We start from the raw sequence: 25,915 nt of genomic DNA, 5'->3' as shown, positions 1-25,915 counted from the left end.
TTCTTTAAAGGACAGTTGTGAAATGAGAGAAGGTGAAAAGAAGCAGTAGAAGAAAATGAATAATTTGAAAAGAAACTACACTGAAATGGAGTTTGATGGAATGGAAGAAAAAGATGAAAGTCTTCTTCAAGGGTAAGATATCTCTTGTATTTTTACTATGGAAAATAACAAATTGGGTTTGTTCCTACTCATATACTGTACAGACCTTTCATTCTTTGAATTAGGGAATGTCTTCAGTGGAGGTGGAATAGCCGTTGAAATCTTCATTCAAGTAATTAACCCTTTAACCCCCAGACTATTTGGAAATTTCCTATCCTTAACCCCCAAGGGGTTATTTTTTTCCCAGCACATTTTGCAGTATATTTTTTTTTAAATTGCTCTAACAGCCTTAATTTTAGTTATAGAGAGGTCAGGTTGGTCTCATTCTCTTGGAAAATGCCTGAATTTTCTCAAAAAAATTATCAAAAATATGAAAAAAAAAAATTTTATAGCCTTTTTTTGCAAGGACGTACCGGTACGTCCATGGGGGTAAAGGGATGGCTTTTGTGAAACGTACCAGTACGTCCTTTGGGGGTAAAAGGGTTAATGACAGGTGGTCAGCCCTGGTGGGCGGCAGCGTTCACTCTCCTGTCAAAGACTTAATCGTTGCTTTCGGCTGTAATAAGCACGGTCATACTGTTGCATCCTATCCAAGGGTGCTTAATCTTTCTCTTATATTTTTTAGTTTAAATGGTTCATATGGGTCTTGTGTTGATGAATTGAGGCATTAATGTGAGTGAATGGTGGACACTGCATCAGTTTATGGCTAAGCTAGCTATAGATAAACTCACTCTACACCTTAGGGCTATGATTGTTCACAATTATCACCATTTACTAGTTGTAGATCGTGGCCTGCTGTTAAATTGGGCATATTTTGGGGGGAGATGAAAGGCTAAGTTTTCCCAGGCGTCATTATTGGCAACGTCCATGACAATGCCGGAGAGACTTTAGCACTCTCTCTCTCTTCATCAAGTTTGCCGTTCGCTGAAGCTTCAGGATATACACTCATTGCTTGATCCTGAGGAGTATGCTTTAGGAGCAGGAAGAACTTAGATCTACATCAGGGTTTTTTCAAATTTGTGGAATGTGAGATAACCATACTATACTACATCATGTCCTGGAAGCTCTGCCTTGCAGACCGCTTACAACGAGTGATGTAAGGAAGGCTTGCCAGTCAAACGAGTTCCTGTCCCCGCACTCTCCAGGCAGCGAAAGTGTGTTGTGTAGGTACAGATGTTTACCAGTCAAAGTGAAGCATCTTCTGCAAATGGTGTCTTAGAAGGTTTACCTCCAGTCAGAGCCGCTATTCAGCGGATAGCAGACTTCCTTGTATTAACATTACCTTAGAATTCTTTATCTAGCCCTGAATCCCAATAATCTGCCTAAATTTTACCACAGTGGCAACCCTAATACCTCCTATTCTGTCCTGCCATTAGTATGAAAGGGTATCACTCAGCCTTGGGCCTAGTCTTTAGGCTGAAGGGCATAGACCTTTCATCTTCATGGGAATTATTGATGATCATGAGGAACTTTTAGCAGTCCTTCCCTCTGAGAGAACTCAAGCGACCTGTGTAAAACGTCACCAGAGTCCTTTGTTTTAGGAGGAGGATCCTATATGAACTTTTAAAGCAGCCATCTGACAAGGATTTAACGCTTAAGACAGTTTCTTTCCCTGGCTTCAATGAAGCGAATAGGCGAGCTGGAGAGCTTCTCATATCTGTAGTTAGTCATTCTGAGGGGGTAGGAAGTTTTTTTTTTATCTTGAGTTAGTTGCTAAATCTCAAATCTTAGCCATATATGACCTTAGGTTTGAATATTTCTCCATATCCTCTCTTAGGGAAGTAATTGACAATCTGAAAGATTTACTTCTCTTCCCTGTGAGGGCACTAAGACGGGCTCAACCCTTCTGACATTGACTACAGATCACCCATTAGCTCCTGCAGGCTTAAGAACTCCAGAAACACCATCGTCTTCTTTTAGCTTCGAGAAACAATAAATAGACCACAAACCCAGACATCACAGGAGGTGAAGGAACCGGTACAGGCATGTTGCCAATAAAGTCTGAGGAGTGGGTGCAGCGTTAGATATAAGGAAGAACCTATCTTTGGGCCAAGTCCAGAAGGGCGGGGTCTAGAAATAACAGATGACCAACAGTTTTTACTGTGGTTATGCACCCACAAGTCATTTGACATGTTTTCGCTAGGACCTGTAGTAGCTTTTCAGCATGTTGAGTAGCGTACTGTACCTAGCTCTCTCAATGGACAAAAAACATCTCTTCTAAGATATTAGTTACGACTTCAGTCTAGGAGGAAAGTAAAAAGGTCTAGCCTTTACTCATCTTTCCTTTCCTTGCGGTGCAGCGGTTGAACTGTTATGTGACTGGAATGGACCTTGATGCACGTAAGCTATCATACTTAGTAAGAAGTGTTTTTCCCTATCCTCCTGATGAGAGAGTAGGGATGGACAGTATCGTAAATTCATCACTTTACTTTAGCATTACATTTCAGACATTATGCCCTATAGGGATATACAGTACAGTACTGTAGTTAGGTTTCTTCTTAACCGTCTGTCTAGATAACAAAAGCATAACCTACCACCTGAAAATTTCAGGTCATAGGAGATGGATTGGAGTCAACGCTTTTGCTACCTTTAAGGCCCGATTGTTCTGACATCCTAGTATTTTAAACCAATAAGTTTGGTTACAGGAGCTTCTTCCCCCAAAAGGATAAGCCTCATATTCCTTTACACTCAGTTCTCCCTGGACAACTCTATCCTGTTCGTAATAGTAGGCAGGCAGTTAATGCTAATAGCCAGGCCTTCTCCATCATGAGGCTCAATACTACACAGTATTCTAGAAGTTTTATTCCAGCTGTTACCAAGTTGTGGAATGATCTTCCTAATTGGGTAGTTGAATCAGTAGAACTTCAAAAGTTCAAAGTTGGAGCAAATGTTTTTATGTTGACCAGGCTGACACTAGTCTTTTTATAGTTTATATATGACATATCTGTTTTTGACGTTGTTAATAGTTTATATATGACATATCTATTTTGACGTTACTGTTTTTAGAATGATTTATTGTTAATTTGTTCTCATCATTTATTTATTTCCTTATTTCCTTTCCTCACTGGACTATTTCTCCCTATTGGGGCCCTTGGGTTTATAGCATCTTGCTTTTCCAACTATGGTTGTAGCTTGGCTGGTAATAATGATAATAATAAAGGACAAGAGTTTTTGCTGTATTTTTGTAGGAATAAATCATAATTTTTAAACATTAAACCCGAGTTCTTTAAGTCACACATCTTGCCTCAAGTCCTAGGTAAAGGTTACACCATGTTACAAAATTGTAGGTGTCGGTGGGGTAGCCCAACTGTATTCTCTAGGGCCTGCCACGGCCCTCCCCTTTGATGAAGGGATTATCTAAATGGAAGACAGCCTGTGAATAGTGGTTTTCAATATTAATCTTACCCGATGATCATGTAGCTGTCAACTCCGTTGCCCGACAGAAATCTACGGTCGGGATACGCCAGCGATCGCTTATACAGGTGGGGGTGTACTCACCAGCGCCATCTGTGGTCAGGTACTCCAGTACTTCTTGTCAACAAGACCTCAATTTTTCCTCTGTCGTGCCACCGGCAAGACCTACATGGATACGCTGTTGATTTTGGAGTCTTTTGTTCACGATTTGGTGAAGTATTTGCTCTGAAATTTAGCCTTCGCTGTACAGGAAGCTTTAGCCTTAGCTTAGCAAGCTTTTGGTATTAATTTGATTCATTGGTTAACGATCTTTGCTTTACTTTGGAATTCCCCCTTTGACTACTTCTAGAATTCAAGATGTCTGACACTTCCCAAGTTCCTAAATATAGGCGATGTAGTGTTAGTGCTTGTAATAGGCGTCTTCCGAAGGCCTCTGTTGATCCTCACACCGTATGTTCCAATTGTAGGGGAAAATCCTGTCAATTGGAAGATCGATGTGGGGAATGTGCTGGGCTTTCGGAATTCGATTTTAATGAATTCCTCAGATATACTCGTAGGTTAGAGAAGGAGAGAGATAGGAGGAGTTCTTCTCGCTCTTTGGTTATTTCCTCTCCCCATGCCCCTCAACCTTTTCCTTCCCCTGTGGTGGTGACCCCCGAACCTGCTACGAGTGCTCAGCCTGCAATGGCTGATATGTTGCGTGCCATTCAGGCTCTCGGTGATAAGGTGGAGTCGTTGGTTAGTGACCGCAATCAGCTCTTGGCGGATGTCAGAGAGCTGAAAGCGAAGAGTGCAGTGGGAAGTGTTAGTGCTAGTGCTGTGCATAGTGTCAGTGTCAGTGTTGCGCATGAGGATACATCTGTGCGTGCCAGTCGTCCTCCCAGTCCGGGACCTCTTGCAAGCTCCCAAGCCCAGGGGAGAAGCAATGTCGAAGGACCAAAGGGTTCGGCGGGCCTTGATCGGCGCACAGATGTATCCTCAGTGGTTGCGGACGTATCTGCTAAGGATCGTCCCTTCCACTCCCAGACGAATGAGCCCTTACATTCCTCGTCTGTGGAAGAGGTTTCCAGGAGGAAACGATGGACTAAGGTCTCACGACCGCTTAAGCGTAAAGTCCCTTCAGAGCTAGTCCAACGGCCCAGGTGTAGCCACTGGGTCAGTTCGGACTCGCCGCAGTCATCGGATGACTGCACACCTCCCAAGAGAGGTAGAGTGGTCCCTCAACAGGCCTCTGCTCCAACCACAGTAGACCCTAGGTGGTCCATGCTGCAGACTATGCAGTCTCAGCTTGCGGCCTTTATGCAGGATTATCAGGCAGAGAAGGTTAACATCCCTCCTCCTGTGAGAGCTCCTCCACAGTTGCGCAGTCCTCAGCCCATGCAGCATGCTCTGCAGACCTTACAGCATGAGCCGCATTCCATGCAGCATGAGCCTCATACCATGCAGCATGAGCCTCATCCCATGCAGCATGAGCCTCATACCATGCAGCATGAGCCTCATCCCATGCAGCATGAGCCGCATGCCATGCAGCATGAGCCGCATACCATGCAGCATGAGCCGCATCCCATGCAGCATGAGCCGCATGCCTCACAGCATGCTCTGCATACCACCGCAGACCCTCCCTCACACCGGCCCTCTGCTTTTGTTGTTGCCAGCTCACAGTCTGTCCAGCAGAGGCATGATGATGGATCCGCAGGTACGCATGCACCCGTTCTGCAGGATTCACCCGTTCAGCTTGCTGCTCTGCCTTTGCCTCTTACAACTCAACTGTCGGGTGAGGAGGCTTCTGAGGATGAAGCTGCTCATCTTGATGATCCTCATTCTGATGTTGAAGGACACAAGTCTTCGCCACCCTCCTTAGACTTCCGCAAAGTCCTTGCTTTGTTCAGAGAGTTGTACCCTGAACACTTTGTGTCTGCAACCCCTCGTTCTCCTCCCTCCGAGTTTGCTCTGGGCATGCAGCCTACTGCGCCTGCCTTCACCAAGCTTGTTCTTGCCAGATCTTCAAGGAGAGCTTTGAGGGTTATGGGGGATTGGTTGCAGTCCAAGAAGCAACTGGGAAGGACCTCTTTTGTGTTTCCTCCTCCCAAGCTGGCTTCTAAGTCGGGCGTCTGGTATGCCACGGGAGAGGAACCTGGCTTGGGGGTTCCTGCCTCTGCCCAGGCCGACTTCTCAAGTCTGGTTGACTCGTTGACTCTCCCCGCAGGTTGGCTATGAGACGTTCGAAGATCTGCTGGTCCCCTACAGATCTTGATCACTTGTTAAGAGGAGTCTTTCGTGCCTTCGAGATATTCAACTTCCTCGATTGGTGTCTGGGAGCCTTAAGCAGGAAGACTGCCCCTTCTGACAAGGACTCAGCCATGCTGATCATGTCCAGCATGGACAAGGCAATACGGGATGGGTCTGGCGAGCTTGCGGCTTCTTATGTATCAGGGGTCCTCAAGAAAAGGGAACATCTGTGCTCCTTCTTATCTGCTGGTATCACCCCTTGCCAGAGGTCAGAGTTACTTTTTGCTCCTCTGTCCAAGTGTCTGTTTCCGGAGGAATTAATTAAGGGGATGACTGCCTCTCTTCTCCAGAAGGATACGCATGACCTCATGGCTTCTTCTGCACATAAGGCTAAGACCTTACCTTCCGTGTCTAAACCTTACCGCCCTCTAGCAGTTGATACTCCTGCTTCCAGGTTCATCCCACCCTTTCGTGGCAGAACCTCCAGCAGAGGAGGTTCCCGTGCAGACAGTAACCGTGGCAAGCCCAAGAAGGGTTCCAAGTCCACAAGAGGCAAGTTTTGACTTTCCTCCTCTCCAGACAGCTGTAGGAGCCAGACTCAAGACCTTCTGGCAAGCTTGGGAGAGCAGAGGTGCAGACGCTCAGTCTGTGAAGTGGCTGAGGGAGGGATACAGAATTCCGTTCTGCCGCAATCCCCCTCTAGCTACATCTCCCATCAACCTCTCTCCCAACTACAAGGAGAAGGACAAGAGGCTAGCGTTGCAACAAGAGGTGTCGCTCTTGCTACACAAGGAGGCAGTGGTCATAGTCCGGGACCATCAATCCCCGGGCTTTTACAACCGTCTCTTCCTGGTAGCCAAGAAGACAGGAGGTTGGAGGCCGGTGCTGGACGTCAGTGCGCTCAATGCTTATGTCACCAAGCAGACGTTCACTATGGAGACGACGAAGTCGGTCCTAGCAGCGGTCAGGCAGGAGGACTGGATGGTCTCGTTAGACCTGAAAGACGCATACTTTCACGTCCCCATCCATCCAGACTCCCAACCTTTCCTGAGATTCGTCTATGGAAAGGTTGTGTACCAGTTCCAAGCCCTGTGTTTTGGCCTAAGCACGGCACCTCTTGTGTTTACGCGACTGATGAGGAATATTGCGAAATTCCTTCACTTGGCAGACATCAGAGCCTCCCTCTATTTAGACGACTGGCTTTTAAGAGCTCCCACAAGTCGTCGCTGTCTGGAGAATCTCAGATGGACTATGGATCTGACCAAGGAACTGGGCCTCCTGGTCAATTTAGAGAAGTCCCAGCTCGTCCCATCCCAGACCATTGTTTACCTGGGTATGGAGATTCAGAGTCGAGCTTTTCGGGCTTTTCCGTCAGCCCCAAGAATCAACCAAGCCCTAGAGTGCATCCTGAGCATGCTGAGGAGCCGATGCTCAGTAAGGCAGTGGATGAGTCTAACAGGGACACTTTCATCGCTGGCCCTGTTCATCGAGTTAGGGAGACTCCACCTCCGCCCCCTTCAGTATCATCTGGCTGCTCACTGGATCAAGGACATGACGCTAGAGACGGTCTCAATTCCTGTTTCCGAAGAGATGAGGTCTACTCTAACGTGGTGGAAGAACAGCATTCTTCTCAAGGAAGGTCTTTCGTTAGCTGTTCAGACCCCCGACCACCATCTCTTCTCGAACGCATCAGACTCGGGCTGGGGTGCGACATTGGACGGACAGGAATGCTCGGGAACATGGAATCAGGAACAAAGAACACTCCACATCAATTGCAAGGAGTTGTTGGCGGTTCATCTGGCCTTAATGAACTTCAAGTCCCTCCAGCTAAACAAGGTGGTGGAGGTGAACTCCGACAACACCACAGCCTTGGCTTACATCTCCAAGCAGGGGGGGACTCATTCGAGGAAGTTGTTCGAGATCGCAAGGGACCTCCTCATTTGGTCAAAAGATCGAAGGCTCACGCTGGTAACGAGGTTCATTCAGGGCGATATGAATGTCATGGCAGATCGCCTCAGCCGGAAGGGTCAGGTCATCCCCACAGAGTGGATCCTTCACAAGAATGTTTGCAGCAGACTTTGGTCCCTGTGGGGTCAGCCAACCATAGATCTGTTCGCTACCTCGATGACCAAGAGGCTCCCATTGTATTGTTCGCCGATTCCAGACCCAGCAGCAGTTCACGTGGATGCTTTTCTGCTGGATTGGTCCCATCTCGACCTGTATGCATTCCCGCCATTCAAATTGTCAACAGGGTACTTCAGAAATTCGCCTCTCACAAAGGGACACGGCTGACGTTGGTTGCTCCCCTCTGGCCCGCGAGAGAATGGTTCACAGAGGTACTGCAATGGCTGGTCGACGTTCCCAGGACTCTTCCTCTAAGAGTGGACCTTCTACGTCAACCTCACGTAAAGAAGGTACACCCAAGCCTCCACGCTCTTCGTCTGACTGCCTTCAGACTATCGAAAGACTCTCAAGAGCTAGAAGCTTTTCGAAGGAGGCAGCCAGAGCGATTGCTAGAGCTAGGAGGACATCCACTCTCAGAGTCTATCAATCTAAATGGGAAGTCTTCAGAAACTGGTGCAAGGCCAATGCAGTTTCCTCAACCAATACCACTGTAACCCAGATTGCTGACTTCCTGTTACATCTAAGGAACGTTAGATCCCTATCAGCTCCTACGATCAAGGGTTATAGAAGTATGTTGGCAGCGGTTTTCCGCCACAGAGGCTTGGATCTTTCCTCCAACAAAGATCTGCAGGACATCCTTAGGTCTTTTGAGACCTCTAAGGAACGTCGGTTGTCCACTCCAGGCTGGAATCTAGATGTGGTCCTAAGGTTCCTGATGTCATCTAGATTTGAACCGCTCCAATCAGCCTCTTTCAAGGACCTCACATTAAAAACTCTTTTCCTAGTATGCCTAGCAACAGCTAAGAGAGTAAGTGAGATCCACGCCTTCAGCAGGAACATAGGTTTCACATCGGAAACGGCTACATGTTCCTTGCAGCTCGGTTTTTTGGCTAAAAACGAGCTTCCTTCACGTCCTTGGCCTAAATCGTTCGAGATCCCTAGCCTATCCAACTTGGTGGGTAACGAGCTGGAGAGAGTACTTTGCCCAGTCAGAGCTCTTAGGTACTATCTGAAAAGGTCAAAACCTTTACGAGGACAATCAGAAGCCTTATGGTGTGCTGTTAAGAAGCCTTCGCTACCAATGTCTAAGAACGCAGTTTCTTACTACATCAGGCTTCTGATTAGAGAAGCTCATTCTCATATGAAGGAAGAAGACCTTGCTTTACTGAAGGTAAGGACACATGAAGTGAGAGCTGTGGCTACTTCAGTGGCCTTCAAACAGAACCGTTCTCTGCAGAGTGTTATGGATGCAACCTATTGGAGAAGCAAGTCAGTGTTGGCATCATTCTATCTCAAAGATGTCCAGTCTCTTTACGAGAACTGCTACACCCTGGGACCATTCGTAGCAGCGAGTGCAGTAGTAGGTGAGGGCTCAGCCACTACATTCCCATAATCCCATAACCTTTTTTTAACCTTTCTCTTGATTGCTTTTATTGTTGTTTTTGGGTTGTACGGTCGGCTAAGAAGCCTTCCGCATCCTGGTTGATTTGGCGGGTGGTCAATTCTTTCTTGAGAAGCGCCTAGGTTAGAGGTTATGATGAGGTTCTTTAGTATGGGTTGCAGCCCTTTATACTTTAGCCACCTAAGAGTCGTTCAGCATCCTAAGAGGACCGCTACGCTCAGTAAGGAAGACGTACTTATTAAAGGCAGAGTAATGGTTCAAGTCGACTTCCTTACCAGGTACTTATTTATTTTTTATTGTTATTTTGAATAACTAATAAAAATGAAATACGGGATACTTAGCTTCTTTGTTAACATGTATACTGGTCTCCACCCACCACCCTGGGTGTGAATCAGCTACATGATCATCGGGTAAGATTAATATTGAAAAATGTTATTTTTATTACTAAAATAAATTTTTGAATATACTTACCCGATGATCATGATTTAAATGACCCGCCCTTCCTCCCCATAGAGAACCAGTGGACCGAGGAGAAAATTGAGGTCTTGTTGACAAGAAGTACTGGAGTACCTGACCACAGATGGCGCTGGTGAGTACACCCCCACCTGTATAAGCGATCGCTGGCGTATCCCGACCGTAGATTTCTGTCGGGCAACGGAGTTGACAGCTACATGATCATCGGGTAAGTACAGTATATTCAAAAATTTATTTTAGTAATAAAAATAACATTTTTCACACGCCCTTGTTGTATACACGACACCCACAAGGTGATCGCGCGAGGGTTGTAACCTCTGCATTCCATGCTTTTATCTTTCTCTAGTATATTTGGAAGATTTATATTAGAAAAGTGTAAAGAAGGACCCTTTTCACCGGGCGTCACAGGTCTCTCCCCAGAAATAGATTTTTCCTTCGTCAAAATCCCTTTTCTGCTTTGCTGAAGACATATGTGTATCAAAGGACTGAGGTTTGTATAGTTAGGAAAATTCAAAAGACTTAAAAAAAATTTATGCTTCTCACCAAGTTCAGATTGATTGATTGAAAGTTTTCTGGCATCCTGACATCTTACACCAAGTTCAGAGAACCTAATCTGAGCCCCTATATTGAGAAGCATAGCATTGTTATTAATTTTTTTTTTTTTTTTTGCTGAAATGATACATATTAACCCTTTTACCCCCAGGCTATTTGGGGTTATTTTTTTTTTCAAGCACATTTTGCAGTATATATTTTTCAAATTGCTCTAACAGCCTTAATTTTCATCGTAGAGAGGTTAGGTTGGTCTCATTCTCTTGGAAAATGCCTGAAGTTTCTCAAAAATTTATCAAAAATATGCAAAAAAAATTGTAAATAGAAGTTTTTTGCAAGGACGTACCGGTACGTCCATGGGGGTTAAGGGATGTGGTTTCTGAAACGTACAAGTATGTCCTTTGGGGGTAAAAGGGTTAATGGTGTTTTCATCCATCATTCTCATCTTTTCATTTAGTGAATTTCATTCTAAAATTTTAATACCAGCTGTGTCCGGATTGCGGAATGATCTTTGTAATCTGGTGGTTAAATTAGTGAAACTTAATAAGTTAAAACTTGTTGCAACAACTTTTCTATTGGGTTGGTAGCCTCGAGTCTCATTTCGAAGCTTATACATGACTGATATATAACAAAGTTGTTACTGATCTTGTTTTGTAATCATTTATTATTTCTCGTTTATAGTATATTTGTTACTTCAACATTTCCTTTTGTTCCATAACCGAAATACAAACCACGCTATTTGATAAGGGTATTACTTTCGGCGTAGCTGAAATGACGAGCCATTAGATTTTTAACAAGGGTTTACTACCCCCTCGCTAGTTAGCTAGCTACCCCTCCCCCCCCCCCCCCCCTCACACACAGGTGAGTAGCTCACTTTGCTTTTGGCTCGGGTGATGAACAGATGTGTCTGCTCCCACCCTTGCTTATTGACAGCCTTAATCTTTTTTGCTTTTTCTTTGCAGTGTGTGCTTGGAAGTTGGCCTCTACCACTATGCGGAAGTGCCCCGGATTACCTTACCGCCCTTGTGGTACATATATGTCGGCGGTTTAAACGGTATTCAACAGAGTGTTCACCCTGATATCTTCGTGGGCACACAGGATCGGCATCCGTCTCCTCCGTTATCTGGACGACTGGCTGATCCTGGTAGACTCGGAGTCAACCCTTCTTCGACACCGAGACAAGTTTTTGGGACTTTGCCAAGATCTATGGATCATGGTAAATCTCGAGAAGTCTTCCCTGCTTCCAACTCAATGACTGGTATATCTAGGCATGATCTTGGACACCAATCTCCACAAAGCCTTCCCATCAGATGACAGGATAGCAAGGCTGAGGAGGGTCGCAGTTCCTTTCCTCAGACGAGAAGAACTCCCAGCCCAATCGTGATTACATCTCCTCGGTCACCTGTCTTCTCTGGCCAGTCTAGTTCCAAATGGTCGCCTCAGGTTGAGATCCCTGCAATGGCGACTCAAGTCCCGGTGGAATCAAGGACACGATTCCCCGGACATCTTGGTCCCAATGGGTCCTGCGGAACGGACGGATCTTCAGTGGTGGTTGACAGAGGAAAACCTACGAAAGGGAGTGGATCTTCTCGTCGTCCTCCCGGATTTGATGCTGTTTTCGGACGCCTCAAAAAAAGGGTGGGGGGCCCAAGTTCTGAACCACAGGACCTCAGGCCTATGGCCAGAATTAGAAAAGTGCCTCCACATAAACCTGCTAGAAATGAAGGCCGTATATCTGGCTACCCTGCTCACTTACACCTCTCGGCTGAGTAACCACTTTACTTTAAGGCTCGGTAGAGGACGGACATGCTGCCTTTCTCTCCCGCAAAGACTTGCCTTGATATTCTCTCTCTCTCTCTCTCTCTCTCTCTCTCTCTCTCTCTCTCTCTCTCTCTCTCTCTCTCTCTCTCTCTCTCTCTCGTGTGTTTTCATTGCTGCAGTAGAGGGGCTTGAGTGTCCTAATGATGGGCTGGGCAATGGCGGTGGGGTAGTTTTATCCACCCTGGCAGGCTCAACCATACCGCTAAGGCCAGTTCTGAGAGACCAGACCAAAACTGGACCCCTATAGGCCTTCTCCTTTATTTTAAGATAGGCAAAGGCTAGGAGAAGGAAAACTGCAAAATCAAACCAAACAAGACCCCAACGGCGGAGCTTCCCAGCACCGGCGGAAGAGGGAAATGCCTGTCGGGCAGGCAACAAGGCGGGCCTTGACATAACAAGAACCTGGCAGCCCGATGCAACCAACATCAGAGAAGCCGCCTGTCTCATATGTCATGAGCCGCGGTGAAAACGATGTGGGCCAAGTGTGTGTGCGTGGCCGTTGCAAAGCCACGACCACCCAAAACAATATACCCAGCTACTGGCATTCTGTCGTTTCCTCCACCCTTCTTCATCTCTTTCTCACCATCATCATCATCATCACCACCACCAAGTCCTGAGGCGACAGCACCGTGGGTGAAGGGGGCAGGCCTGGATAGCTGGAAGCCTTAGCCCACGACTGCACTCAGGCGGCGAGTCTAAGATTCAGTCGCTCTCTGATGACGGTGCCGTGACACCAGAGTTCGGCAGCTGGACCCGTGACTGGGCTGGCCTATTGAGGACACCGCAGCCCACCCCACATGGGGAGGCCCCTAGAAAAGGTGGGGTAAACATCGGACACGGCAAACCCGTATTGTCAGCTCACCGCGGCTGGCGGACATCCCACTAATGCGGTCGAAACAACAAGAAAAAAATATTAACCTTAGGTGCGTGGAACATCCGCACCCTTCAAGACGTGACGAACACCAACCGCCCAGAACGACGTACAGCCCTCGTCTGCAAGGAGCTAGCCCGCTTCAATGTTGATGTGGCGGCTCTTAGTGAGACCAGACTACCCGAAGAGGGCAACATCAGGGAAGCTGGAACAGGCTACACCATCTTCTGGAAAGGCAAGGCCCTAGAGGAGCCTCGCATCCACGGTGTCGGCTTCGCCATCCGTTCCCAGCTAGTGCAGCAGCACAACCTCGCTCCCAAGGCCATCAGTGAGCGCCTGATGACTGTCCGCATCCCCATCACGCGGGACAGACATCTCACCCTGATCTCTGTCTACGCCCCGACTATGACCTCAACCGATGATAACAAAGCTGCCTTCTACACCCAGCTCGACCGCACCATCCAGGCAGTGCCCGCCAATGACAAGCTCGTTGTGCTTGGCGACTTTAATGCCCGAGTAGGCAAAGACCATCGCCTGTGGGAGGGAATCATTGGCCGCCATGGCATCGGAAATTGCAACGCCAATGGCCAACTCCTACTGGGTCTGTGTGCAGAACACCAACTTGTGGTAACCAACACCATCTTCCAGTTACCAAAGCGACAAAAGACCACATGGAGACACCCACGGTCTAAACACTGGCACACCCTGGACTACGTCCTGACCAGAGCCAGAGACCGAGGAGACGTCCGTATCACCCGATCCATGCCCGGAGTGGACGACTGCTGGACGGACCACAGACTCCTCATCTCCCGACTCTCCGTGACGACCCTACGACCACCCAGAAGGGCACCTGACAGCATACCACACCAACGCTTTGATTGTAGTAAGCTCCGCAACCCACAGGTGGCACAGAACTACAAGGAGGCCTGCGAACAATACCTCGCAGACCCCGTGGGTCAGGCCACTGTTGAGCACCACTGGACCACCCTCAGAAACGCCATGGCCCGTGCCGCGTAGGAAATACTAGGCTACACCACCAAGAAACGGCAGGATTGGTTTGATGAGAATGATGCTACCATCTCTCTTCTCATTGAAACCAAACGACAAGCACGCCTGACTTTGGAAAACCAACCAACAGCAGCTAACAAATGTGCTCACAAGGTGGCTGAAGCTGGTTGCCAAAGAGGGATCCGTGAAGCCCAGAACACCTGGTGGCAAAGAAAAGCTGCCGAAATACAGTGTTTCGCTGACCAGCGTGACCTGCGCAGCTTCTATGCAGCAACAAAGGAAATATTCGGTCCCACACGGTCATCAGTGGGCAGCCTGAAGGACGCGGATGGGGCCACGAGCATCACCGACAGCGAGGGCATCCTGGCCAGGTGGAGGTCTCACTTTGAGAACCTCCTCAATGACCAAGCAGACACCCCAGACGATCTCCTGCGAATGACCCCGCAGCATCCCGTCCGTCACTGGATGTCACTACCACCCTCCATCCATGACTTCAACAAGGCCCTGCAGCGCATGAAGCCCGGCAAAGCCCCAGGGCCAGACAACATCCCGTTGGAGCTCCTCACTCACGGTGGCCCCGGCTTGAGGAACCGTTTGATGCTCCTTATACTGAAAATATGGGAGACCAAGACCCCCCCAGTGACTTCCGCGATGCAAACATCATTACCATCTTCAAGAAGGGAGACAGGGAGAACTGTAACAACTACCGGGGAATATCACTACTAAGCATCGCGAGTAAGATTTTCGCTCGGATTCTCCTTGACCGCCTCCTTATTCTCGCAGAAGACGTCCTGCCAGAGTCCCAGTGCGGCTTTCGACCTTCCCGCGGGACCATAGACATGATCTTCTGTGCGCGACAACTACAAGAGAAGAGCCTCGAACAACAACAGCCCATAATGTTCATCTTCTGGGATTCGAAAAAGGCCTTCGACAAAGTACCTCGACCTGCCATGTGGGCTGTCCTCAAAAGATATGGCTGCCCACCCGATTTTGTCAAGCTGGTGCGTGCCCTCCATGACGGAATGGTTGGGAGAGTCTGCCACCAGAACTCTCTTTCAGACCCATTCCCCATCAACGGCGGCCTGAAGCAGGGCTGTGTTCTGGCCCCAATGTGTTTCTCGCTATACACCGCAGCAATGCTCAACGAGATTCCCCCAGACACACCCTCAGTCGACCTACGTTTCCGCATGGAAGGAGGCGCTTTCAACCTCGCTAGACTCCGCGCCAGAACCAAGACCACCTTGTGTGCAGTGTGAGAACTGCAGTATGCTGACGACAATGCCACCCCAGGTCAGACGGCAGAGGACCTGCAGTCGTTAGCTGATGCATACAACTCTGCCTACGAACGTTTTGGGATGCAAGTCAACACAGACAAAACCAAGACCCTCATCCAACATCCACCAGGACTGATGCTCCCCAACTTCAATACCACAGTGAATGACCAACCGTTAGAACAGTTGGACCAGTTCTCCTACCTAGGGAGCATCCTAACATCAGCTCCCACAAGCAAAAAGGACGTGGAGAACAGGATCAGGGCAGCCCACTCCGCCTTTGGCCGACTCAACTGCCGCGTATTTAACAACCACGCACTGACAATGACCACCAAAATAATGGTGTTCAGGGCAGTAGTCCTCTCCACGCTCCTGTATGCATGTGAAACATGGACGCTATATAGAAACGTTCTTAAAAACCTAGAACGCTTCCAACAAATGAAATTGAGGCAGATCTTGAAAATCCCCTGGGAGAGCCACACCACCAACATTGAAGTCTTAGAACGTGCCTCGCTGACCAGCGTGGAGGCCACCATCATCCACCACCGCCTCCGCTGGATAGGACACGTGCATAGGATGGATCCATCCAGGCTCCCAAAGAAAATATTCTACGGAGAACTGACCCAGGGCACCAGACCACGAGGAGCCCCGAAAATGCGCTATAAAGATCAACTAAAGCGCACCCTGGCTCTAACTGACATCGATCCTTCCTCATGGGAAGAAACAGCCAGGGACAGGAAAACCTGGAGGAGTACAGTACACCATGGCACCGTGGACTTCGAGGAGAGGAGGAGACAAAATGAGGAGGCTAGGAGGAGAAGAAGGAGAGAGCGATTAGAACAGGGGCTGTTCTAATCGCTCTCTCCTTCTTCTCCTCCTAGCCTCCTCATTTTGTCTCCTCCTCTTCTCGAAGTCCACGGTGCCATGGTGTACTGTACTCCCACCACCTACCCTCCCTTGTGAACACTGTCCGCGACTCTTCCACCACAGACTAGGACTTAACAGTCACATCAGACATAAGCACCCACCCCACAGATAGGAGACTGATGGCTAACGACAGAACCCAATACTCGGACACGAGTGGGTGCCGACGACGATATCTGGCACTTCAGCAGTTCCAACAATACCTGGCGGGTCACTCCGTGGTGGTGATGAGCGACAACATCACGGTAGTGGCTTACATCAACAAGCAGGGAGGTACATTTTCACAGCAGCTATCCCATCTTGTAGTAGAGATACTGAGATGGACCGAAGTCCACTCGATTCCACTATCAGCTCGCTTCATTCCAGGCAAGAGGAATGTGCTCGCCGACAGTCTGAGCAGGGCATCCCAGATAGTGAGTACCGAATGGTCTTTGGATCGTCTAGTAACCAACAAAGTCCTGACTTTGTGGGGTTCCCGGGGTTCCCCGACGGTGGATCTGTTCGCGACAGCCTTGAATTTCAAGCTCCCGCTGTACTGCTCCCCGGTCCCAGACCCCAAGGCACTCTGGCAAGATGCCTTTCAACAACAGTGGGACAACATCAACGTCTACGCCTTTCCCCGGTTCTGTCTGATGAGAAGGGTACTCAACAAGACCAGAATATCGGTCAACCTTTCGATGACCTTAATAGCTCCGCTATGGCATCACGCAGAGTGGTTCCCGGACCTTCTGCAGCGCCTGACGGAACTCCCGAGAGAACTTCCTCCTCGACACGAGCTACTCAGACAACCACATGCCAACATCTTCCACAAAGCTGTAGCATCGCTACGACTTCACGCCTGGAGACTATCCAGCGTCTCCTCACAGAGAGAGGCTTTTCGCAACAAGTTGTGGAAAGGATGTCTCGACACCTGGGAAAGTCATCCACAGGGGTCTACCAGGCAAAGTGGAGAGTCTTCTGTGGTTGGTGTCGTGGAAGGGGTATCTCTCCACTCGATGCCACTATTCCAGCAATAGCGGAGTTTCTCGTGTACAGTATTTGCGGGAAGAAATGCGCCTTTCAGTCTCGGCAGTGAAAGGCTATCGCTCAGCCTTAAGTCTTGCCTTCAGGCTCAAAGGAATGGACATTTCCTCTTCGCTGGAACTTTCTCTACTCATACGAAGTTATGAACTTACCTGCCCCCAGTCGGAAGTGAGACCTCCTCCATGGAACGTGGTTCGAGTCCTCAGGTCTCTCAAGAGACCTCCTTTCGAACCATTACGCCAGGCTTCTGATCGCCACCTGACTTGGAAGACGGTGTTCCTGCTTGCTCTGGCCTCGGCCAAGCGAGTCAGCGAACTTCATGGTCTCTCGTATGACATCGCCCATTCAAGGGGATGGGGGGAGGTAACGTTCAAATTCGTCCCTGAGTTTGTAGCGAAGACTCAGAAGACTCTCAGGAGTGCTGGACCCCCGGTTCGACTCCTTCCGGATTTCGAGTCTCCGTTCTGTAACAGATGACCCAGACCATCTCCTGCTGTGCCCAGTAAGGAGTCTGAGGCTCTATCTTAAGAGAACAGCTGCAATTCGTCCTCGGGTGCAAGCATTGTTCATGACCACAGGAAGGACGAAGAGGAGGGTCACTAAGAATACAATCTCAGCTTGGATTCGCAGGGTTATCTACCATTCCCTGAATCCTGACCCTCCTCCGTCACATCGCCCTAGGGCACATGATGTCAAGGGCATTGCTACGTCCCTGACATTCAAGAGAAATTACTCTGTGACGCAGGTTCTACCAGCAGGGGTTTGGAAGCGTCAAACGACCTTCAGAGCCCACTACCTGCAAGACGTGACCCACAGGAGGCTCGATACGTTCTCTATCGGCCCTGTGGTGGCTGCACAACGGCTGGTTTAAACCTCAAGCTCCTTAATGGACAAGTAGCAGAAGATTGAGGGCATTGTTACCCGGTTTTAGTCTGCATGAATGAAAAGGTATGCCTGGCCCTTATTCTTTTCTTCATTCTCCCCTCTCTTGGGAAAAGCTGCATCCTGGGTTCTCTGCACAGCTGACCTCAAACCACTGCAGGTAAACCATGTTTCCTTGTGTTCCTAGTACAGTATTAAGTTAATACTGTCACGTCCCCATACCCTTACGAGGTGGTATTGGGATCGTCCTAACCTAGATTTTCATCTAAAGGACTCCAGGTCAACTTCCTAGGACGAGTCACACTTCACTCCTTCACACACTAGCTTACGTAGGCCACGGTCCTTGCAGAGCAAGGCACTTACGAGGTGCAGGGACTCCTTATCTCGAGTTCTAACACAGTCAGATACTGAGTCCCCGGGCAAAAGCCAAAGCCAGTACGGCTGGGACTTACCACCCTACCTAAGGGTTAAGTCACCCTAATTAAATAGCGTGGTTTGTATTTCGGTTACGGAACAAATGACAAATTCGTGGATAATTTGTATTTTTCCTAACCATACAAACCTTAGCTATTTAATCAAACTTGCCCGCCAGCCCTCTCCCCCAGGAAGTCCTACCTCTAAGCAAAGTGAGCTACTCACTGGTGTGTGAGGGGGGGAAGGGGTAGCTAGCTACCCCTCCCCTATCCCCTCGCTAACTAGCGAGGGGGTAGTAAACCCTTGTTAAAAATCTATTGGCTCGTCATTTCAGCTACGCCGAAAGTAATACCCTAATTAAATAGCTAAGGTTTGTATGGTTAGGAAAAATACAAATTATCTACAAATTTGTCATTTTGCACTGGGTTACATTACTGGTTGGAGCCTTTGGGATTGTAGCATTCTGCATTTGCAACTAGAGTTGTAGCTTGGCTAGTAATGTTAATAGATTATAATGATTACAGGAAATTGGAGGAAGATATTAACCCTTATGAACAAGTTCAAAAGGTAGAGAAGAAGAAGAAGAAAAAGAAAAAGGAAGGGCTGGAGAAGGAAAATAACCTTAAAGAGGAAAGGTTGGAGAATAAAATTAACCCTAAAAAGAAAAAGGAAGGGCTAAAGAAGAAAAATAACATTAAAAAGGAAGGGCTGGAGGAGGAAAATAACGTTAAAGAGGAAGGGCTGGAGAAGGAAAATAACCTTAAAGAGGAAAGGTTGGAGAATAAAATTAACCTTAAAAAGAAAAAGGAAGGGCTAAAGAAAAAAAATAACATTAAAAAGGAAGGGCTGGAGGAGGAAAATAACGTTAAAGAGGAAGGGCTAGAGAAGAAAATTAACCTTAAAAAGAAAAAGAAAGGGGTAGAGAATGAAAATAACCTCGAAGAGGAAGGGCTGGAGAAGGAAAATAACCTTAAAGAGGAAAGTCTAGAGAAGAAAATTAACCTTAAAAAGAAAAAGAAAGGGGTAGAGAAGGAAAATAACCTCGAAGAGGAAGGGCTGGAGAAGGAAAATAACCTTAAAGAGGAAAGTCTAGAGAAGAAAATTAACCTTAAAAAGAAAAAGAAAGGGCTAGAGAAGGAAAATAACCTCGAAGAGGAAGGGCTGGAGAAGGAAAATAACCTTAAAGAGGAAAGTCTAGAGAAGAAAATTAACCTTAAAAAGAAAAAGAAAGGGGTAGAGAAGGAAAATAACCTCGAAGAGGAAGGGCTGGAGAAGGAAAATAACCTTAAAGAGGAAAGTCTAGAGAAGAAAATTAACCTTAAAAAGAAAAAGAAAGGGCTAGAGAAGGAAAATAACCTCGAAGAGGAAGGGCTGGAGAAGGAAAATAACCTTAAAGAGGAAAGTCTAGAGAAGAAAATTAACCTTAAAAAGAAAAAGAAAGGGGTAGAGAAGGAAAATAACCTCGAAGAGGAAGGGCTGGAGAAGGAAAATAACCTTAAAGAAGAAAGTCTAGAGAAGAAAATTAACCTTAAAAAGAAAAAGAAAGGGGTAGAGAAGGAAAATAACCTCGAAGAGGAAGGGCTGGAGAAGGAAAATAACCTTAAAGAGGAAAGTCTAGAGAAGAAAATTAACCTTGAAAAGATAAAAAAGAAGCTTCTAACTAAAATAGCAGATATGGTAAATGAAGATAAAGAGGAAAACTGCCAAATGAAGGGTGACCTAAGTTCTAGTTGTTCTGAAGATAAAGAGGAAAACTGCCAAATGAAGGATGACCCAAGTTCTAGTTGTTCTGAAGATAAAGAGGAAAACTGCCAAATGAAGGATGACCCAAGTTCTAGTTGTTCTGAAGATAAAGAGGAAAACTGCCAAATGAAGGATGACCCAAGTTCTAGTTGTTCTGAAGATAAAGAGGAAAACTGCCAAATGAAGGATGACCCAAGTTCTAGTTGTTCTGAAGATGAAGAGGAAAACTGCCAAATGAAGGATGACCCAAGTTCTAGTTGTTCTGAAGAAAACAGAAGGAGAAAAATCAAAATTGGAGAAGACTCAGGTAAGAATCACTCCCTATTTGTGGATTTGGCTGTAAGTTATTTCATCTAAATGATATAATCATGATTGATTCTACATGGATAAAAACCCTCGTCTTTTAATAGGAATATGATATCGGCAAAGCTGGAAACTCTGCTGTTAGAATTTATAACGAGGTCTCAGTAGTTACGGACAAGTGGTGGGGATTTGACCAGTACCCCAGTATGCCACTTTGATTTCAGCTGCCAAGCAGTATGGACATACTGTTGATCTCCTTAACTTGGCTTCTTTAATCTTTTTCTTTTTTTTCTCTTTTTCTTTTTTTCTCTTTTTCTTTTTTTCTCTTTTTCTCTTTTTCTTTTTTTCTCTTTTTCTCTTTACAGTATGTATTTGCTGTTCACAAAATGGTGAAACAATGTGTTGGTACACGGTCCTGCCCTGGAGTAGCTGGCCAAAAGTGCGACACCCTCATGAGCAGGAGTAATGTTAATACTCCATTCCTTGTGTCACTGTCGGGGGCATGACTGCTCTCGGTCTTTCCCCTGTGAGGAATGTAATGAATGGTCATCGATGCAATGGGTAGAATATGCCAAGAGACAGAAAAAAACAGCAAAGCGTGACTCATCTCCTTTGGAGTCTTCTTTCGAGGGGGTGCGGAAAACGCTGGAGGTACTCCACACACCACCAAAACCTGAAAAGCCGACCAAAGCAGATCCAAGGACTCCTTGCTCCTGATCCATACTCTCCAGGATCCAAACCTGGGTTGTATGCATAAGGGCGCCAAAAGACTTCTGCTCAGAAGGCCACACCTTGCACTTGGCACATGGGGATGATTGCAAACAATCATGCCCCCTACAAGAAGCGCAGAGGAACTGTGGATCTACAGCCGGTTTACTTGAAAACCAGTTGTAACCTCCAACTTTCCACTGGCAAGTACAAACCTCTTGCTTAACTATCATTCCAATCTAACAACCAGCATTCACTCTTGCAAAAGAAAAAGAAAATGAAAAGTTCAATTAGGTGCTGACAGCACATCTGTACTCATTAATGGCTAAACCAAAAGTAAAGTTTCAGATTGGTAAGGGGCTTGGCTTTTTCCCTGCACCCACTCCCAATAGTTAAACATTTATAACCGCCTCCAGCTCGATAAAAAATAATCTCCCTATTAAAGAATGATGGTTTGTATGTCACATAGAAAAAAGTCAGACCAGTTTTAGGTTAGGTAACACGTAGTTTAACTTTCGTAGAAATTAGATATTGGTTCATCTCTCAAATTCAATCTTTCCTTAAAACAAGATATTGGAGTATGCTTGTGCATAGGCTATCATATATTATTTGGTATTAAATTTGGGTCAAAGATAGAGATGCCTTTTGAACATTTTTTCATTATTAGGTACAGTATTTTTCCAATTATTGACCTAGTCTATTTTTCCTTAACCATCTGGTGATTTGGGGCGTGACCAAATCGCTGTTAGACTCATGACTAGCAAAATTTGTATTTAGTGAACAGTGACGTCGTTTATTGACTTATTTATGTTGACGTTTTGTAGCATGAATAACGAATGGAAAATTGCATGAGAAAGCTCAATAAATTTTCTATGTAGCTACAGTACATAAAAGCATGACATATGATCCTCAAAGGGTTAAGTATGACTGTCCCTCCTTCCAGCAAAATTTAATATTCAGCATAAGAATCCCAGGTATTTTAACTGAAACAATTCAGATATTGAAATAAATCATTTCAATATTTATCTGGTATTTATGCAAGCTTCCACTTACTCCCCACTCACAGTTGGTATGATTTTTTTGTACTCGTGTTTCCTTCTTTTAGTGAATTTCATGCGTCCCTGGTGAATTTTATTATACAGTAATAATTTAGTTTAACAAAACAGATTTTGACGTAGGAAAAATCTATTTTCGGGCGAGATAGCCATGTCGTCCTGATGGAAGTTCCTTTAGACAGCTTCCTACTGTATAATATTTCTGTGAGTGATATTACAAGAGAATTACTGTCGGGTATCACAGGGTTCTAACCCCCGGAACGACTATCCTAAGATATCGTGTGTAATCAGGGACGTATCCGTAGATAACCATAGATATCTGCACCCAAAACAGACTTAACCCAGTGTAGGAATCTAAGGAGAAGGATAGGTGAGGAGCCGTTACATATCCTCTCCCTTCATAGTACTACTCGTCTGTTAAACTCATTCCAATTTTCGCAGCTTACGCAATGAGAGATGCAAGTCTACTTAATCCCTCAGGGATGCTTTACATAGATATTTTATTGTGGATTTTCGCACTCATATGTCTCCCCTACGCTATTTATTTTCTGACATCTCAATACTTTTTTTCATATGGATGGTTATCACTTATGTGGGCATGTCAACTTTGAAACATTTCTGCTCAACCATAGAATCATTGTTCCTCCCATACAAGATTCAATATGAAATAAGATATAGTGCCTCCACCAGGGGTGCCATCGTACGATAATTATCGTAAATGTACGATTATTTTAGGTCCAGTACGATGTACGATACATACCTCAGGTATATACATATGTATGTGTTTAACTAAACAATTATACTAAAATATTTTGAAATAAGTCAATTATGTAACTCCTTAATAATTATATTGAAACTGTGTACGATAGTTTTGGTTGAAAAACGACAATTAAAGGCTCATGTACGACAATCCAGTCGAAATAATCTGGCAACCCTGGCCTCCACTCCCTCTTCCTAAACTTTCATCAGGGCTAGCTAGTTCTTCATCTATCCTTTTTTTTTTCTCCAATTTCCTAGGCCTTCTAACAAGGTTTCATCATAGAATTTTCATGCTTGCAGTTTTCTTGTCACCTGTTCACCATCTCTTTCTCACAGCATTTCCAGACCCATTCAATCTTCGAGTTACCAGCCTTTCATTTGGTCACTACATCTTTATGAGGGTTGTGGTGGCCGATGTGGTAACGTCCCTGACTGGTGAATGCCAGACTGGGGTCCGAGTACCGCTCAAACTCGTTAATTTCTTTGGTCGCTGCAATCTTACCATCCTTGTGAACTAAGGATGTGGGGTTTGCGGGAGCCTATAGGTCTATCTGCCGAGTATCAGCAGCCATTGCCTGGCCCTCTTTGGTCCTAGGTTGAGTGGAGAGGGGTTTGGGTACTGATCATATGTATATATGGTCAGTCTCAAGTGCATTGTCATGCTTGATAGGGCAATGTCACTGTCCCTTGCCTCTACCATTTATGAGCAGACCTTTAAACATGATCTAACTAGAGTACTGTACCACAACCATGAATATTGATGCAGGGTCAAAATTATTTACATTACAGTATCTCTTTGGCTTGTCTGTTGGTTCTTTGGTCACACGCGTCAAGTTCCATCACACAAACTGAAGTCCAAATGGCGATATATTTGAGCAAAATATTTTCTTTCTTGATTATATCATTCTAGTCAGAGCTGATATCTATTTCAGTTGCATTCTTACTTGGGCAGATATTCACCCAAGGTAGTTTTTTTTTAGACAAAATTTTTTTTTTCCAAAGATAATTTTACTGAAAATAATGTTTATTGTTGGTTTAATTCTAATTTCCCCATATAAATAAGTAAAATTCCTTATTATTGGTAGGTACAAGACATCAGGTTAGTTCTCCTCACATGGGAACAGCAGTTTTCACAATCAAACATAGTACTGTACTATAGTTGTCCTTGGTGAATATAGATGGTCAAAATATACATGAAAGATAATTAGGTTGTTATTATTTAAGGCAGCTGTTTGCCTGTACAAAACATAATTTTTTTTTTTACTTATCAAGTTTCCATTTTCCTATTTACTTTAACAAATTATTATTTTTGTACAAAACATAATTATTTTTTACTTATCAAGTTTCCATTTTCCTATTTACTTTAAACAAATTATTATTTTTGTACAAAACATAATTTTTTTTTACTTATCAAGTTTCCATTTTCCTATTTACTTTAACAAATTATTATTTTTATACAAAACATAATTTTTTTTTTTTTATCAAGTTTCCATTTTCCTATTTATTTTAACAAATTATTATTTTTGATGAATTTTTGTTTGTTGCAGTAAATTTCTTTCACCAGAGACTCAAGCAGTACGCTTGGTTAAGGAAATCACAGGCTCCAAACCAAAGAGAGTATCCGGGACGTAATCAGATACACCCAAAGGCTTCAGACCACAAAGAGCATCCGAAAGGTAATCGGAAACGCCCAAAAGGCTGCAATGCGGATCGTGGATGTAATCGGAATTATGCTTCAGACAACAACGACCAATGGAGATATGCTTCAGACAACAACGAGCAATGGAGACGCGCTTCAAACAACAACGAGCAATGGAGATATGCTTCAGACAACAACGAGCAATGGAGACGAGCTTCAGATAACAAAGAGCAATGGAGACGCCCAAAAGCTCCAGGCTACAAGAAATGGGTGGAACCTAAAAGGTCAGCAGATTCAAAGTCTTCAGACTTTCTCAGTCTAGAGGTGCCAAAGAAGAGACTCGATGATCTAAATGTAGAACAAGTATTGTTGATTGAAAAACCCTTAGAGCGTTCATTGGGTCCGACTCTATCTTACCGTAGTTACAAAGGATGTAAAGAGAGAAAAAGGAGGAAGGTGCTGATGCAAGCGAGACAAGAAAGAGCAAGGACACAGTAACTGTAATAGTCTGTAATTGATAAGACTTGTACCATACTAAACAATTAGTGCCGATGTGTTAGAACTATCAGCATTTTATCTTTGTGGTTATTGAATTTTGATAAATATTTATTTAAGACTTCACTGTAAACAAGTGAAGTTCCTAGGTGCCTAAACCTGCAAATGCCAAACAGGATAAAGATGAAAAAATTTAATAGTTCCTTAACGAGTATCGGTGTTTATGCTTCATCATGTTTGCTGGAATGAAAATCAATGGCGGATGAGCTTTAAATCTTAATTTTCTTTTAGTTTTCCTCAAGTTACACTAGACAGTTTTCCCAGTACCATTGTTAAAACAGTTTTATACCCTAGAAAGATGAATTGAAGGTGTTGCGAGGACATTCTTAACCTCTTAAGAAGGGATTCATGGGTAACAGGGCATTTGGGTAATGTACTACTGTCCTCATAATTTAGTTCTAAAGTGTGTTAATATTCCCTAGCTTATTTAATTCAATTGCTTTGAAATTACTGCTTTTGAGGATATGCGTACATAAATAATAAAAAGTATTTTTAATACCATTTCCTAACTTAGTCTAAAACATCATTTAATAACCATATGAGAGTTTAATTCATTGAAATTAGTCCTATTTTTTTTATATTGTCTTGTATGAAGGTTGTATTATACGCAGAAATATACAGTACATTTAGAAATTTGTGATTTGTTCC

The 25,915-nt window shown here is 45.2% G+C and overlaps 1 protein-coding gene across 1 annotated transcript; it reads left to right on the top strand.

Moving 5' to 3' along the window:
* LOC137614421 (calponin homology domain-containing protein DDB_G0272472-like) lies at positions 1-25,915 on the top strand. Its single transcript, XM_068344230.1, has 3 exons — positions 1-132; positions 19,030-20,555; positions 24,621-25,915. The coding sequence occupies exons 1-3, from the start codon at positions 56-58 to the stop codon at positions 25,208-25,210; spliced, it is 2,193 nt and encodes a 730-aa protein (XP_068200331.1). The 5' UTR covers positions 1-55; the 3' UTR covers positions 25,211-25,915.

The sequence above is a fragment of the Palaemon carinicauda genome, chromosome 20 (assembly GCF_036898095.1).
Source record: "Palaemon carinicauda isolate YSFRI2023 chromosome 20, ASM3689809v2, whole genome shotgun sequence".
NCBI classification, from domain to species: domain Eukaryota; kingdom Metazoa; phylum Arthropoda; class Malacostraca; order Decapoda; family Palaemonidae; genus Palaemon; species Palaemon carinicauda.
Note: the sequence above shows the minus strand (reverse complement) of the source record. Positions and strands in the feature narration are given on the sequence as shown.

Bases quoted from the DNA above. Each gene is read 5' to 3' on its own strand.
- LOC137614421 (XM_068344230.1), top strand. From the start codon at position 56: ATGAATAATTTGAAAAGAAACTACACTGAAATGGAGTTTGATGGAATG. The intron at 133-19,029 runs GTAAGATATCTC...TAATGATTACAG, and splicing joins GATGAAAGTCTTCTTCAAGG to GAAATTGGAGGAAGATATTA. The intron at 20,556-24,620 runs GTAAGAATCACT...TGTTTGTTGCAG, and splicing joins CAAAATTGGAGAAGACTCAG to TAAATTTCTTTCACCAGAGA.